Genomic DNA, 16,922 nt, shown 5'->3' on the forward strand with positions numbered 1-16,922 from the left:
TGACGGGTTTAGGTCGGATTCGGGTCGGGTCACATTTCGGTCAGGTTTGATTTTGGGTTCGGATCTTACCGGGTCGGGTTTAAGTCAGTTTGCAACACAATTATTTTCGGTTTCGGGTCTTGGTTTGGATCGGATAATAATCAGATCAGATAGAATTCAAGTCAGGTCACCCTCGGGGACGGGTCAAACTCGGGTTTGATAATTAACCTATACATTTTAATTATTTTGTATTGTTAAAATAGTACTCCGTATTTACTTATTTTAGAGTTAAATTTTATATACACCAAATAATCGCGTATTTCTGTTAAGTCAATACATATATAAAGTGAATAATAATTACGAACCAATGATCGATTTGTTCATCTCAAAATGTGAAAGTGAAAAACATTTACTCCTGCAACTCGAATTTCATTTTTGGAATGAGGGGTAAGTGAGTGGGTCTCCAGCCAATGCGAGTCTCTTGTGTGATCGTCTAACCGTTTTTCTCGTTGTTGAACACATTGACATAGGTCGCGCAGACAAAGAGAAAGACTGTCAGTTAGGACTTAGGATGTTAGATTCAATTCTTACCTTTCATCTCATCCAAATTGCAAAAAATATCTCGAAATTATTGTAAAAACAAAACAAGTTTTACTTACTTTTGTTTATTTATATAAAAACGTTAAGTTGTTCAACACGTTTTAAAGTTTTCGCGTTTTAATTTTTCAGTATCTAGTAATAAATAATTAAAATAGATTTATCGTTGAAGTTAATATTTGGTCGTGTCAATGACAAGTCGGGTTATCAAAGGTCGGGTAAATCGGGTAGCGGGTTGTCACGGGTCGGGTCAATAGCAGGTTTCATCGAGTTACAATCAGTTACGGGATGACATCGGGTCGGGTATCGAATTGGGTTTGGGTCAATGTTCGGTCGGGTCAGTTCGGTTATCGGTCATCTTCGAGTCGGGTGTCGTGTTCGGGTGCTACAACATCGGGTTAAAGTCGGTTTTTTTGGATTACCTGTTTTACCGTAATTTCAGATCATGATCGGTCACGGATTTAATCGGTTCAGGTCGAATTTTCAGGTCGGATCAGTTTTTAACAGCTCTAGTGTGCAGCCTTGCTTGACAGGTTTATTTTACTTTTCATAAAACTTTAAAATCTCAAGTACAAAAAAGTATGTAACTCAAAAACCCAAAAAAATTCAAAACTTTGAAAATTGCGCTTAATCAAAACATCAAAATTGCACCCAAAATTTTGAACTCCAATTCAGTTTGTCCCCAAAAATTCGGACTTGTAAAATTCACAGCGCGCATTCTCCCTTTCAATCTCAGCCGTCCATCACTACACTAATCCTCTTACGCAAACCAAATCAACGGCGATCTAGTAAGATAGACTTTAATCACAAATTTTCTTCTTCTGTTAGATTCTCATTCTCACTTACTGATTACCTTCCCTTTTTTTATTTTTCTTCACTTTCTCTCTCCTAAAAAACCCCCACCATTTTCTCTCTCCTCGTCGAAAAACTCCCTCCCTTTTCGATCTCGATTCTCAGACTTCCAAGTTCGAATCTTTTCAACTCAATTTGCAAATTCTGCTGCAATTTTAGTCTGGAAACTGGAAATCAAGCTTGTTTTGGTTCTTTAGTAGTTGAGTTTGATGCGAAGTTTGAGCTCTTGGAGTTAAAAATTGGGCGAAATTAGCTCAATTTGCTGCTGAGTTTTGCTTCAAGTTTACAGAATTGTTCAATTTTGCTGCTGTTTTATGGAGAAGAAAGTTGTTTATGGCTGCTCAGTGAATTCCAGGGTTTGTTAGTTTGAAGTAATTTGCATGGTGTTTTCCAGAATCTGTGATTTTTTCACTTGCTGAAGTTAGGGTTTCGGCGAATTAGCTTAATCTATTACTCAATTGATCAAATTTCAACGTTTTAGCTTAATTCAGTGGAATCTAGGGTTTACAATTTTGGTGAAATTTCCAGAGAATTTATGGTTTTGCGAGGATTCGATAACTCGAAGTATATGAATTAGGGTTTAGGAGTTGGTGGAAGAAGAATAAGATGTTTTATTCTCAGTTTATTTTGGCCAAGAAAGGGCCTTTGGGGACGATATGGATTGCAGCTCATTTGGAGCGGAAGCTTCGGAAGAATCAAGTTGCTGATACTGATATTGGCGTCTCTGTTGGTTAGTTCAATCAGTTATCTTAAATCATTTTTTTCCTGTTTATATTAAATAGTTTCCGAAAAGTACGCGAATTTTTATTGTACAACCGGTTGTTTATGTTGTGATATTCAGTATTAATTTCGCGGTTAGTTACGTGTTTTTTTTTAGTATTTGATGTTATTAAGTTATTAGTTGTTACCCCACTTTCAGAAAGAATAACATTGGCAATGAAACAGTCCAATGAAACAGTCCAATTGATATGGTATTCTTGGTTACAAAGCGGATTATCTTCAGGTTTTTGCATTTATTTTGGCAGAGTAAATAATAGTGATGGATTGCATATAGGATATCTGAAACAAATTTCAGGCCGATAATCTAGGTCTACAATAATATCTAGAAATTACCTAAAAAGTGTCTAGAAATTACCTAAAAAGTGTCTAGAAAGATGTAGGCATGACTATCATCGTCCAAGTAGAGAGATAGAAATTTCTAGAGAGGGAAGATGAACAACATTATACAACTATAAATAGATGTATGTTGTTGTATAATCGAAGTAAAGAAAAGGCAACACAAGATATTAGGTCATACAAGCTCACTCTTGCTCTCTATTAACTTCATCAACATAAATACCAAATACCACCAATTCTTCACCATCGAAATTTCTAACCGTGTTCGAATTGGGAAATTGCGAGTTTTGTTTTCTTTAAAAAAAAAAAAAAACAATGCATGCATGACCCTACCTCGCAACTGTTCTATGAAGGCCTTGCTTTGTTTTAATAATTCATCTGCAACAATAATTTTTTTGATGTGTTTTTGCTTATGGGTTTCAATTATTAATCTTTAACACGTGATCGTCTTGTAGACGAATCATTTGAAGAATAAAGGATAAGGATAGACAATGGTGAATGGAAGGGAGAGGGAGGGAAATAACTTTTTCGTATGACTAATAGTTAGAACACTTAAGAGATATTAGTTGTACGAATACGATTAGATGATTTAAACATATTTTTTCAGTTGAAGTTGACCTCTTACAGTCGAATAATGTTGGGATGCCGAAGTGATATGTGACTTGTGATCTCTTTAGCAACATTCTCATCAACTTTCCCCAAAACATTCAAATACAGTTACAAAAATATCTAAAAGAAATTGCTAAAATTCTAACGATAAGAATACTATACCCTAGGACCACGCTCGATGTATTGCATAGCGACAAGCTCTTTGGTATCCTTGTCCCTCTCAAGATGAGCAACACTAAAATTCCCAGATCATATATCCTTTACTAGCTCATACTTTTCCATTTTTGCTACTCAATACTTCAATTTACACAAAACGAAAATTAAATTAAAAAACAATAAACACTCAATTAAGTATTTCGGTAAGATTGAGATCAATTATGAAGCTTTAATTTCATATTCGAGCACCAAACACGCAGAAGGGTGAAGGATAAAAAAATATTTTCATGATCTATTTTGGTTAATTAAACATTTTTAATAATGTCATATAATAGCAACATACCGACTTCCAAGGTTGTGATCTACACACTCTATTCAATTAAATTAAGCTAATTAAAAATTTCTAAGCTTGTGAACTTATCTAACTTATTAGATCTTATTGTAGTTGTGAATTGAACTTATTGAGACTTATTCTTTTATCTGGACTTGCATGAAAAAGTTAAAATAAGTTGAATAAAGTAATAAACCACACCTTATATGTCCGCACTAAGATCGTAACACCATCTACTGTTGATGTAGGTAAAATAGCGCTGAATATTGAAATTTCAGTATTTTTTGCTTGTAGATATCTAAACAATGCAAGCGTTTTGGTAACACCTAGAAAATAATTAGTTGCTACTTGCAAATGTTTTGGAAAGTACTTCCTCCTTTCCTCAATGGTCTACTCGCTTAAGAAAAAGGTGAATAAAGTAAGAGAAATTAGTAATAAGGTGTAAATGTTGCAAGGAAGTAAGGGTAAGGTATTAAAAGATATTTCCCCCAAATTCAACAAAGTAGAAGCGCGCAGAACTTTATGAAATTCCCGGAAATGGAAGGTAGTAGAGCATTAAGGAGCAGGATGAAAGTGGTTGTTGAAGTTTGACATTGATATTTAGCCATTTCATTCCTAAATAACGTTTTTTATGGTTACACACATTCAGCAGTTAAATAATTGCATTGCTCTTCTAAACGTACGTAATATAATGCATAGACTCTTCAATATTTTAAAATGCAGTTAACAACGTATTGATATTTTGAGTAACAAATAACATTGGATAAAGAAATTTGTTAAGCGGATATATATACTTCAAAGCTGAGAAAGTATATTTGATAACGAGAATCAACGATTTTAATACTTAAATCATTTTTTTAAAAAGTAAACAAATATCATTTAAAACTAAATCATTCATCATGTTGGTGCCATGAGGGTTGGGATTTAGAGATTGGAGTAGGTCATCGTTAAGAGAGTTTACAAGAAATTTGTGGTGTTTAACCTTATCTGTCAGAGTACATTAAGATGGTGAGTTGGAGACTCCTAGTTTTTATTTCTGCTGCTTATATTGAACTGTAACTATTTCTTGATGTAAGGGTTGTTATCTGGTTACTGTTTTACTTAATTATTGTGCTTGATAGCAATGAAAACATATTCAGTTTTGTAAGAGTCTCATGTGTAAAAGGTGAGAGTCTATGAGAATTATGCAAGGACATGTATTCATTTTTGGAAAATCACTTCACTTGTGCAGCCTTCTTTGAGCAAGTCCTCCCCCCCCCCCACCCCCCCACCCACCCCCCCCACCCACCCCCAAAGGAAGTTAAAGTGAGAAGCAGTACAGCTTGGCAATAAGCTTCAATAGTATTAGTAGAGTAGTATGGTGTAGTATAGCAGCAGTGTTCCTGCTTGTGTATGAGTTGTGGTAATTACATAAGAGGAGTCCTTTTGCTGTCAAAAAACTGCTGAGTCTTTTGACTATCTTTCTCTCTCTTACCATGATAGAGATATGCTATTTCCATTTCGGTGTAACATGCTGTCTGAATTTAGGGTTTGCATCTTCTCGGATCTTCTACTAAGCCAATTGATGAATTTCATGCAGCTTATTGAGGGATTTTGCTTAATTTGGTATTTTTTGGTGGATAAATCTAATTTTGAGAAATTCTAGTTTTTTTTTTTACGGATTGTAATGCTTAAGAAAGGGAACAAGAACGTGATTGTGGGTGATATTATCTATTTCAGACCTTTAATTGCAAAAAAAATCTGGCTAATTTTTCTCCTTCCTTTTTTCTTTGATATAATGTTTTGCTTAATTTCCTCTTTCTTTTGCTACAGATTCAATACTGTTCCCAGAAGTACCAATCGCACTCCGGTTGTCTAGCCATTTGCTGCTTGGTGTTGTTAGGATATATTCCAAGAAAGTGAATTACCTCTTTGATGATTGCAGTGACGCTTTGCTTAAAGTCAAGCAAGCATTTCGCTCTGCAGCAGTTGATCTACCTCCTGAACAGTCCAAAGCACCGTACCATTCCATTACTTTGCCAGAGACCTTTGATCTTGATGATTTTGAGTTGCCCGACAATGAAACATTTCAGGGGTTGGTTTCTGTTACGAATTCAACGCCATAATTGAATTACTTAGTAGTATGCTTTGGTCACCATTTAACGATTAGTTGTATTCTGCAGCAACTTTGTCGATCACCATATTAGTACAAGAGAGCAAATTACTCTCCAGGACAGTATGGATGGTGCGACTTTTACAACATCACAATTTGGTCCTGATGGTCAGTTGCCTCCTCTTGGTTTAGATTTTACTTTCCCTTCAAAATCTTATTCTTTTGCATGGTCTTGTGTTTTTTTTAAATTTTTTTGTTATCATGTTTATTGTGTCATTATTCATTCATTTTAGTTGTGTACAGAGCGTTTTGGTGATGGTGATGCATCTCAGATTGGTTTAGACCTTGATGAGGTAATTACATTCTCTTGTTGTTAGTTGCTAACTTTATCTACTTGACTCTGAATTTGAAGTTCTTTGTGTTTTAATTTTTAGTCCAGTTAGATACCTTGCAATACATAGATCTCTTGGTATAGTTATACCAAATCTTCTTGGGCCTCTTGGCCCTTTAGAATGCCGTTGTCTACTTGAATCAGATTAAACTTGCTTTAATTGTAGCAGTTATTCTGTACTCGCACTTCAAGCATTGACAGAGAGAAGGGCTAAGAGTTGTGGGGGGTGGGGGGTGGGTGGGAAGGTAAATGATGACTATACTATACTATTTGTGGATCACATTGGGGGTACGTGCTAAACCATTTTACAAAAGTCATAAATGGGACAGATACTGTTATGTATATCCATGAGACGTGGGAGAAGGGGAGAAGGGGTAGATTGCAGATCTGGGTTAGAATAATTGTAATGAAGATTTGGAGGGCATTTGATGTCTCTGTACAAGCAGTTGGAATGCAGTATATTCCAGGAGTTCAGGGTGGAGAGTGAGTGATGCACTTAAGGTATCTTTTCTTTGGTAAATCTTTTAGAGGTTGGGATCATAAATAAGAATTAAACGAGGCCTATTATGTTGGATTTGCCAATTAGGATGTGCAAAAATTACGGTGGTGTAATTGGAGTGTATTACGTGAGTGATAGTTCTCAGTTCTCACTTCCTCTGTAAAACCCTAGATATCCTTTCTCTCTTCTTTTTTATTCATCTTCTTCCCTAGAAATTGAACTAAAAACATAGATGTTGCTACAACAAGTAGGTAGTCTAGGTACAGTTTCAAATGAAAATATTGGATCCTTATCATGTAAGTCGAGAATTTTGATGATATATAGGGGGCATTTATGCATAGCCTATCATGTACGTGGCTCAGTGAAGCATATTTTTCTCTTAATGAGCTTTTTTTCCGCATGCAGGAGTTATTTATGGACAAGGAAAATGCTCCAGGAACAAGTGGAATTTTGGTTGACACAGAGTAAGAGAATCTATGAGCATTTATTGTATATTGTTCGAGTGTATTTATTTGCATGCATTTAAGATTGTACTGAAAATTATTGTTTTAGGAATATTAATTTTTCCAAACAGGCGGTATATGTTGATGATTTGAAAAGCATTTTAAGCATTACGTGAAAATAAGTTTATTGTATGAATGTGGTGTGTGACTGTTATTTATTTTTGTGCTAACTAGTGGTTTTGTTGCGAAGATTGTGTCAGAAAGTTTTAAGCACACCAGCCCCGTTTCTTGTTTCCTTTTTCCCTTTATCCTTATTTTTGAATGTCATGTTCAACAATTGATACTCAGTTTAATGTTGTAGCCCTCCGTATTTGGTGCCACCAAGAGATTGGGGAGGGTCTAGGAATTAGTATTAATAATATGTATAAATGCCATTAGTAGTTGCTAGTAGAGACTAGAGACATTTTAAGTCTTCCTTTCTGTATGTTGGATTTCTCTTCATAGGTTGATCTTCTTTATTTTTTAATATTAATCGGTGTTTGGAAATTGTGTTCGAATTGTGAGGCTTTTGGACGAGGGTTCCAAAAAATATTAATTTGGGTCATTTCAATTCTTCAAAATTAGGCGGTTGGAACGTTACTTCAGTTCTCCTAATTATTAGTTATCTTTAATTCCAGTGCTGGTCTTCAGGCATCAACAAAAGAATCCTCACCTTTCAAAGACGACGAGGATAATGAGGGGGTTTCTGATCCTCCATTGACTTTAAACACTAATAACTTTACTATCCAGGTTAGATTTCTGTTTCTTCCATCCAGGTTAGACTTTGTTCTCTCATTTTTGTAAAACAAGGTTTCCATTTTAGATTTAGATGTACATATGCAAGTACAAGAAAGAGTGAATTCTTCTAGAATGCTTATATTGTTGAGTGTTCAGGCACCTTCTACTCCAGGATTAACGGAAGAACCAAACTTGCCTGGCGATAAAGAGGAAATACAGGTCAGTGATGATCATATGGATGAGGACCAAAACCCTTGTGAGCTAGTTGCAAAAGAAGTGTCTGGAACTGCTTCGAGTCCCGTGGAGCCCTCTGACGTAGGTGGTGCTGAGCACCATTTTAATGGAGATGTTCATTTCATGGACGAGCAGGATGATGAGAAAGAAGAAACACTTAATACTGAATCAATGGACTACATCCCCTCTGGTTTTTCTCAGCCTGCTACCGTTGATGAGCATATAGAGGTAACCAACGGTCATGATAATGCGGAGAATCAAAGAATAGCTGCTGATGTGGATTCCAAAGGATGCTTTGATGTTAATGAAGTAAGTATGAATGGGACTGCTGTCCCAGTCCCTGAAAATGCCGATGTTGTGGAGCTTCAAGACTGTGACCCGCTTGCTGGCTGCAACAACACTGATCTTAATGACATTGACACTTATCATCCACTACATGACAGCGGAGAAGAAAATAATAAATCATCTGTAGGTCCCACCGTTCTTGGCACCGTGGAAGCTGTTACTAGTGGTTCTGAACATCAGAATTCATTTCAATCTTGTTTAAACCTGGAAAATACCGCGATCTCAGAATCCGACATTGATGAAAAGCCACCAGGCTTTGCTATTCCCGTGCTTCAGGCGTGTACTTCCAAAGTCCATGCTTGCGAAGATGCGGGTAATGTGTTTGATGCCTCCAACCTCCCGATTCAAGACGATGGGCTGAGTTCATTTGGGATCTCTGAAAGGGAAGATGCAACTGATGTTTCTGTGATTTCAGCAAGTGTCCAAGGTTTGTTACTTTTTGTTTTTAGTACTCCCTCCGTATTTAATTAAAAGATACACTTTCTATAATAGGCCGTACTTAATTAAAAGATACACTTTCCTTTTTTGGTATTTCATGGTCCCCACTTCCAATTATATTAATATTATCTCCTTTTTGTGGTCCCCTCACTTACTCACATCATCTTTTTAATACAATAAATAATTCACCCACTACCCCACTTTCATCTTATTTTAATAAATTCAACTCACTCTTCTAAAACTACGTGCCTGTCAAAATGTATCTTTAATTAAATACGGAGGGAGTAATTTGATAAGGACCATATGTATAAGCTGTTTCATTGGTTCTTAAAAGTTCTTGGCTTACGTATTCCCATGGAACAGATGTAGTGGAACCAATCTCAAATGCAGACCAGGTAGCTCATGGATTTCCCTGTGCTACTGACATCAACTTAGGAGGGCTATCAGACAACTTAACCGCAGAAGAACATCATCTAGAAAAAGGGAATAACTTGCAGCTTTCTGATTTCCCGCACCCTGAAGTGCTGCTTTCAATGCCAAACCTGCCTCCTGGCATATCTGGCAACTTCTTTGTTGATTCTACTCCTGGTAAAGAACTTCTTGCAAAGGATGTTGATGCTACTGATGATAACGCCATATCTGGGAGGAAAAGAAGTTTTACCGAGAGTACAATGACTTTTCAAAGCCTTAATTCAGTTGTGTCTTCTGGTGGAGCTCAGTCCAAAGGAACTGTGGAATCGGTTCCTAATGACAACGATTTGTTATCTTCTATTTTAGGTAATAAATTGTTTCCTTGCTTTGGAAGTAAGTTGATGACTAGCTGTTATCTGGTTCTGACCAAAGTCGTGATTGACATACATGGCAATTGGCTTACTACAACTCCTGTTTTGAGATTTTCTCCAGTTGATCTGATTGTGAACACTAACTGTTTCATTCGTTTATTTTAAAATAATACCATTCTCGCAGTAGGTAGAAAGTCTTCAACATTCAAAATGAAGCCTACACCCATTCCTGATACAGTTCGTGCAAAGCGCCAGCGGACTGCAGTTCGCTCTGTTCCTGTGAAGCGGAAAGTTCTTGTGGATGATTCTACAGTACTGCATGGCGAGTAAGAGTTGTTTTTAGCTCATTTTTGCTCTGTGTCAATTTTTGTCTTTGAGAATTTTCTTCTGTCTACAATGTGAAAGAATTTGAAGTAATACCCTGTAGCTTTCCAAAATGTTAATATCCCTACTATACCTAGGTAGATCATAAATGTCTCACTTCATAACAGCGTTGATTGGGAGAAAAAGCCTCGAGGGAAGCAATGTAGCATAAAGAACGATGGCAAAGTCCTTCTAGATTGTTATTTGCTGTATCTATTTTATGACAGGATAGTATTACATTGGTTTAGAATTTCTGAACCAGAAATTAGAAGGCTTTGGAAGAAAGAAGGCAAAGTCCTTCTGGGGTGTTATCTGCTGCTATTTGGCTTTTGTTTTGCGAGAGAATCGTAATTTGTATTCCATCCGTTTTTTTTAATTAATGGTTCACTTTCATATTTTCACATATCTTACTTTGACTATATTTTTCTACTAATGTATAAAACAAGTGTTATTATGTAAATTGTATTTTTGTAAACATAATTTGATTTGTCACAATGGATATTTTCAAAGTAACTGCTTTTAAATTTTTTATATTAAAAGAGAGAACAAGGTATTAGTGGTCAAAATTGTGCTCCAGAAAATATGGAAGTCAAACTGGAACAATTAAAAAACTCTTAAGGGAATATCAACCCATCCCTAGGATTTCTTTGGAGCATCGTGGTTTGCATATCTTCATTATAGGAATGCCTTTTTAAGGGTTTGCATTAACGGTTACACTATGCAGTGTCAGTAGAATTTGAAGGCTTTTTAGTCAATTTTCTTGGTAGTGCAGATATACAAACTAACGGTCATGATTGTAGTGTTAATCAATTAAATTACTATCTTCTATACTTGTTAAGGGTAATTCTCTTTTTTTAGTCTTTGTGTTTCTGACCACTTTTTATTTTGCTCAGCACGATAAGGCAGCAACTAACTGAAACAGAAGATATACGCCGTGTGAGGAAGAAAGCTCCGTGTACGAAACATGAAGTTTGGGTGCTTCAGAAACGGTTTTTGGAGGATGATATTTTCAATCAACCTGCATTTACAGGTACATGAGAAACTTTATTATTTGTTTTTCTACTTGATTAAGAAAGAATATTGTAACATGTAGTTTACTACGGGTTGTTGAGCTTATTGCCTTCTTTTTCTGTTTTAATTAGTCAGTGTGCACTGTGCATCAGTAAATGTTTTGTTCTTCCTTAGTCGTATGAAACTTAATGTGACATTTATATTTGTTATTATAATTGAACCACATAGCTTAAAATTTAATTGTTAGAAAACAAGATGTAATCAGGGACTTCGCAGTCTGCACTGCCACCTAAGATAAATATATAATGATCTAACTGTTGGTCTCTCTTTTCTCCTCTTCCTTCCTTTTTTGTGTGATGGTGTGAAGTCCACATAGTGAGGTTGATTTGGTCGGTATTGTAGATTTTGTAGGTATATGAGTACCCTTCTTGTAATGCTTTTAGACTGTCTGTTTGGGTAATATTTCTCTGTATGCGTTACCTCTGGGCTCTAGCTATGCCTATCAGCTTATTTTTGCTGAACTAACTCAGTTTTGCTTAACTTAATTTATTTTGCTGAACTTACTTATTTGAGCTATTTCTGATAAACTCAACTTTACTAATGCTGAAGTTAAAATTTCTGAACTTTACAAATAACGTTCCGTTCATCTTATTTTAACTTATTTCAGCAAAATAAGTCCAGTTCAGCAAATTAAGTTTTTTTTTTTTTTTTGGTAGACAATTTACACATACAAATAAGTTTTTCCAGTAAAAATAAGTTTAGATAGTTTATTTAAGTTTAGTTAAGTTCGGATAAGTTAATTTCAATCATATTCAGTTAAACCAAATAGAGCCTAGGTTGAGGAGATTAGCGCCCTAGTTAATTTGGTTTACACCTCGATAATAGTGATGATTGGTATCATGGGACCTGTGGATAAGTAGATATATATTTGTGTCTTTCTCATATAATGGATTTGTTTCCTTTTGAGGCTTTCTGGCCTGTATTTAACATATTGCACCAGATTCTGGTAGATTCAATCTTTTGGTCTGACCACAAGCGGGTTAGTCTACATCAAGAGATTATATAGCATGTTTAAATACTTGTTTTCTCTCCAGGAATGTTCCCCTCCTTGAGATCAATTGATAATGAGGCATTTGATCTGAATCGAATCAGAATTTATCAAGATGAAGCAAACAAAGGAGTAAGTGAGACCAACACCACACTTGTTGGGGAAACTGAAGTTGTGGGGATTGCTGTGCCCTCCTTTACTGACATCTCCACAAGGCTTGATGAAGAAACTGAAGCTGTGGGGACTATCGAACCATCTATTGCTGTTGGTGAGGAATTGCAAGGGCATGGTGGTAATTTGTTGGAAACTCCATGCGAACAAGAATCACCATTCGTCGTAGTTGATAATGAGGTCTCAAAACAGATATCACCACATGATGCCTCCATGAAAGAGTTTGGTATCATATTTGATGATGTAAGATCTCCAGTTGGCGGTGAAGCAATTCATTCCATTGCTTCAGGGGATGAGCCAGTATCTTCACTTGATCATGTTCCTAAAGTTAATTTCAACTCAACAGAGGGTACTAATGGCAATTCACCTTCACTTGACAAATCTAGCGATGTCATAGCCCCTAAGCATGTTGATGCATATGCATCAGGCCAAATACTCGATGAGAGGTGTGTTACAGAATGTACAGTTCGTGATGCCTCAACAGCAGAGGATGTTTCCGGATCAGGTATACGTGATCAAGCGGTAGATGCCGGTGTCTCTGAGAACGTTGATTTAGATGAAAGATCAGATGGTGTAAGGGAAGGTGTTGTTGATATAAATATAAGTACGGGGCATTTCGAGGATACTTGCTCTTTGGCTGTTCATGATGTATCTGACTCTATTGCCATTGAAGACAAGGCTTTCCCAACATCGGATCAAGTTGTTGAAGATTGTCATCCGGATGAGCTTGTAATTTCAAATAAGGACGAAACCTTCAATGAGGATGTGAAATTAGATTTGCCATATTCAGTAGAAGCTGACTTAAACCCTAATATCACCATATTAAATGAGAGGGAAGGGCTACAGTTCTGGGAAGCTGACCCAAAGATGATCATTGACTCCCCTCCCATTCATTCTGAGTTTATTGACACCAGAAGCAATGCAGTAAGTGTTTTTTTAAGTCAGCCTTTATCCTTAAATTTTCGAAGTTGAAAGAATGCTTGTTGTTTTCTGTTGGAGATTGAAATTGCTTGACATTTATCTAGTACTCCATATACTTCCTTTGTTCCTTAAATATTGCATTATGGTTGACTTTTACTCCTCTAATACCTTTCTTTGACTCTTAATATCTCAAATTATGTAGAAGTAAAAAGTATATAAGGTTGATATTTAGAAAATATATATTGATACTAATCTAACATGAGACCACATGATGACAATTTTTCTTATTTGTGAATCAACAAAATATGGCCAAAGTCGTAGTGTGAATAGTGTAAAATCAACATGGTGCGATAAGGAACAAAGGAAGTATATTTGTTCTACTATAAATAAAGGCCTGTTCTCTGGGTTTTTTCCTTTTCTCGCTGCTGTTTGTTGATGTTTTTTTGTATATTGATGTCCGGGGACATTCACCTTAGCATGACTACATGCGATTTAAACCAAAGCCGTTTGTGGTTATTGATGAATTCTGCGTCAGTGTTTTTCTTCATTGCTAGGGTGGTTCTTAAGAAGATAAAATGGTGGAGATTTAGAATTTTTCAGTTGAATAGTATGATAAAAATGTCTGCTCGTGCGAAAATGTTGTTGATGTAGCTGCTCTTTGGTTTATTTCTTTCTTTTTGGGTTGAGTTTGTGTTCGCAGTCTACTATATACTTCCTTTGAATATTGAAAAGCCGCGGCAAGGGAAGGAATTGGAGTTTAGTTGTTTAGTTTGTGCATGTAGTGTAACTTAGTTAAGCTTATCATGCGTATTTGTGACGGAATGTCTTTTCTGTTTGACATGTTAGATTGAGAGGATGCGTAGTGCATCTTTGTAGTGTTCATTGACAACTACAACTTATGTTGTTGACAACTGTAGATGGGGTTGTATAAAAGTTTATTTGTCCCATTAGGTTTTGTCATCCATAAAAAGAATAGCTTTCCCCCTACTTTAGATACTAATTCTATAGATACACAAAAAAAAAAAACCCTATTTCACCAAACAACATAGAAATTTCATTAGGTTTTATCTATGACAGTCAATTAAATGGATTTCTCTGTGGGAATCTCATGCTGTTATAAACCGTTGACACGGGTTTCAAAAATAACAAGTTAAGCGGATTCCTTAACTTAAGCGTCAAATTGCAATGGTAGGTATAGCTTTTAGCTCATTGAATCATGGTTTCTTATGCACAACGTAGAATCCACGCCATGCTCGGTTTTTAAACTCACCAAGTGTAATGTTTGGAACTTAATTAATTACATCACCTGTTAAGAAAATTTGCTAATCACACAGCAGCATTTCTAAAATAATTTTAGATTATAGGAAAATAATGTGAGAATATGGTATATTTTTAAGATTATTGTACCTAGGGGCTAGATGAATAAAAGGGGAAGGGAAGTTAGGGAACCACTAGAAAGATGAAGTTATTTTCCTTTCTTTTAAGGAGTTACTAAATTTATCTTCTGTTTGCCTTTGTGATGCAGGAGTTTGAGACGGATGCCATTGAGCATGACACAGGTTTGATGTTCTCTTGTATTTTTGTTAAGTAGCTAATTTCCCTTTTAAAAAAAAAAATCTTAATCCTCTTTGTTTTCAGTTTTCATAGTTATATTTTTCAAATTTAAATGGTTGTCTATGCTTTTCTAAACATTGTGACATGTAAACAAGCAGTTGGTGGCTCTTTATACTCAAATCTATATCCCAACAATATTTTTTCTAGATTTTTGCAATCTTTGTCATGACCGGTTTTCTAGAGCTTATAGCTAAAAATAATGATCTAATTTGCTCTTGGCCAATCAGACTTCTTGAATGTCGATGACGATGACGTCGCAGAAGATTATGAAAGTGATATGCCTAATCCTGACGAGAAACGCATTCTAGACAACAGCGGCTGGTCTTCTCGTACCAGGTTTGTGTGTTTTTTCTTTCCTTTTCGTTATTTTATTTGGTGGGTATTTTCTAATGATCGAATATAAGATAGATAGTGAACTGAGAAAACTCATGAGCAACTTGTTCAAAACTCAGTTGGAATTTCAGCTTGATTAAGGTCTAAACTCACGTGCTGATTTGAGCTGATGTGAAATGGAAGTTGACTTGGGCTTGTCATCACCCGACTCCAATCTATACTAATATATTAAAAAGTGTTTTTAATAACGTGTACACGCCACATAGAGATCCTCCATTCACTAGAACATGCCATGCCATTTCTTTATCAAATGATATGTACAACAAAAAATTCTTATAATAGGATTTGAACTTGGGACCTGTCACATTCAAAGTGGATGTCTTACCATCTTATCCAACCATGAGGGATATTCTCTTTTTTGCACATAAATATATGTAACTTGAAACATCAAATTGTATGGTCTATACTACTCCCTCCGTTCCTAAATGTTCTTCCCGTTTCTATTTCAGGCGTTCCTATATGTTCTTCCCATTTCTATTTTTGGACATTACTTTTTACCATAAATTTCCCCACCATCCCTTATTTAATTCATTCACATTTCCTTATTCATCCACCCAACCCCACTTTTATGATTTTTTATTACTTTATTAAAAATATCTTCTCTCTCCATTTCTTTATTACTTTCCTTTACTACTTTATTACTTTCTCTTACATTCAATCATTACTCTTACACCCAATCATTACAAGATTCCATTTTCTTAATTCCCACACCAATTCCCAAATGGGAAGAACATAAAGGAACAGAGGGAGTAACATTTTACGTATTACACACATGACACCATATTATGATATTCAAAGTAGTAACCTGGGGCATTGGCCGGGCCAAACACTAGTTAATTTTTATATGAAAGGTCAACTTAGATATGTTTTTGTTTTGTCAGAGCTGTTGCCAACTATCTTCAAGTCTTGTTCGAAAAGGAATCTGATCACACAAAGAAGGTCATCTCCTTGGACAGCCTGTTGGTTGGGAAAACTCGTAAAGAAGCTTCAAGAATGTTTTTCGAGACATTGGTACGTTAAACATCACATTATAAGATAAACTCGTAGATGATAATTTTAACAACGGATCAAATATTTCCAAATTATGATATGTACAAGATGGAATTAAATGTTTTTGTTGTTTTAACAGGTCCTGAAAACTAAAGATTACATACAAGCAGAGCAGGAAACCTCTTTCTGTGACATTAAAATAAACCCTAGAGGGAAACTCCTTGAATTCTGATTCCGATACACAAAAGGAAGGGTAGATTGGTGAATAGCCGTGTAATCCTAGTTAGTTGACGTAGCTTAGAATTCGGGATCATGTTTCTCCCTTGATTTATTCTTTGTCTAAGTTATATTATGCCTTTTTCCTTCTATTTTTTTCGGGTGGTTAGTAGGTTTACAAGGAGGGAAATTTGTAAGGTTATATATAGCATGTGTATCATGGGTAGGCATTTTGGAATGTCTTGTAATGTTAATTCTGCAATAATATTTGTATATATTTATACATGATGTAAAATTGATACTCATGCAACTGGAGATTTATTGATGATCTAATTGTTGTCCAGTTTTCTGTAAATCAATGGTTTTCTCGTTCCGTTTACTTAGTTTGTTATTCATATCATAAATTTTGTGCATTTTGATTGTAAAGGATGAATTTTTATGCACAAATAGTTGTTTTTGCTATTGGAAAGAACCAAAGAACTTTTTTCTGGGCTAATGTTGAAAAGTTCCATCCTTTTCATGACAATGTAAAAATTTTCTGGGTTCCAGCTTGA

At 35.6% G+C, this 16,922-nt stretch overlaps 1 protein-coding gene across 1 annotated transcript; it reads left to right on the forward strand.

Annotated features, from left to right (window-relative positions):
• Positions 1-1,421: 1,421 nt before the first annotated feature.
• On the forward strand, positions 1,422-16,723 carry LOC110783393 (sister chromatid cohesion 1 protein 4). Its single transcript, XM_021987735.2, has 15 exons — positions 1,422-2,158; positions 5,453-5,714; positions 5,803-5,900; positions 6,036-6,085; positions 7,028-7,086; positions 7,743-7,854; positions 7,999-8,848; positions 9,223-9,636; positions 9,826-9,967; positions 10,898-11,034; positions 12,110-13,158; positions 14,681-14,714; positions 14,997-15,105; positions 16,044-16,173; positions 16,292-16,723. The coding sequence occupies exons 1-15, from the start codon at positions 2,035-2,037 to the stop codon at positions 16,382-16,384; spliced, it is 3,663 nt and encodes a 1,220-aa protein (XP_021843427.1). The 5' UTR covers positions 1,422-2,034; the 3' UTR covers positions 16,385-16,723.
• Positions 16,724-16,922: the final 199 nt, after the last annotated feature.

Source organism: Spinacia oleracea, chromosome 4 (assembly GCF_020520425.1).
Source record: "Spinacia oleracea cultivar Varoflay chromosome 4, BTI_SOV_V1, whole genome shotgun sequence".
Lineage (NCBI taxonomy): Eukaryota > Viridiplantae > Streptophyta > Magnoliopsida > Caryophyllales > Amaranthaceae > Spinacia > Spinacia oleracea.

Coding starts and splice junctions, on each gene's coding strand:
- LOC110783393 (XM_021987735.2), top strand. CDS start 2,035: ATGTTTTATTCTCAGTTTATTTTGGCCAAGAAAGGGCCTTTGGGGACG. Junction 5,715..5,802: donor GACAATGAAACATTTCAGGG/GTTGGTTTCTGT, acceptor TGTATTCTGCAG/CAACTTTGTCGATCACCATA. Junction 7,087..7,742: donor GGAATTTTGGTTGACACAGA/GTAAGAGAATCT, acceptor CTTTAATTCCAG/TGCTGGTCTTCAGGCATCAA.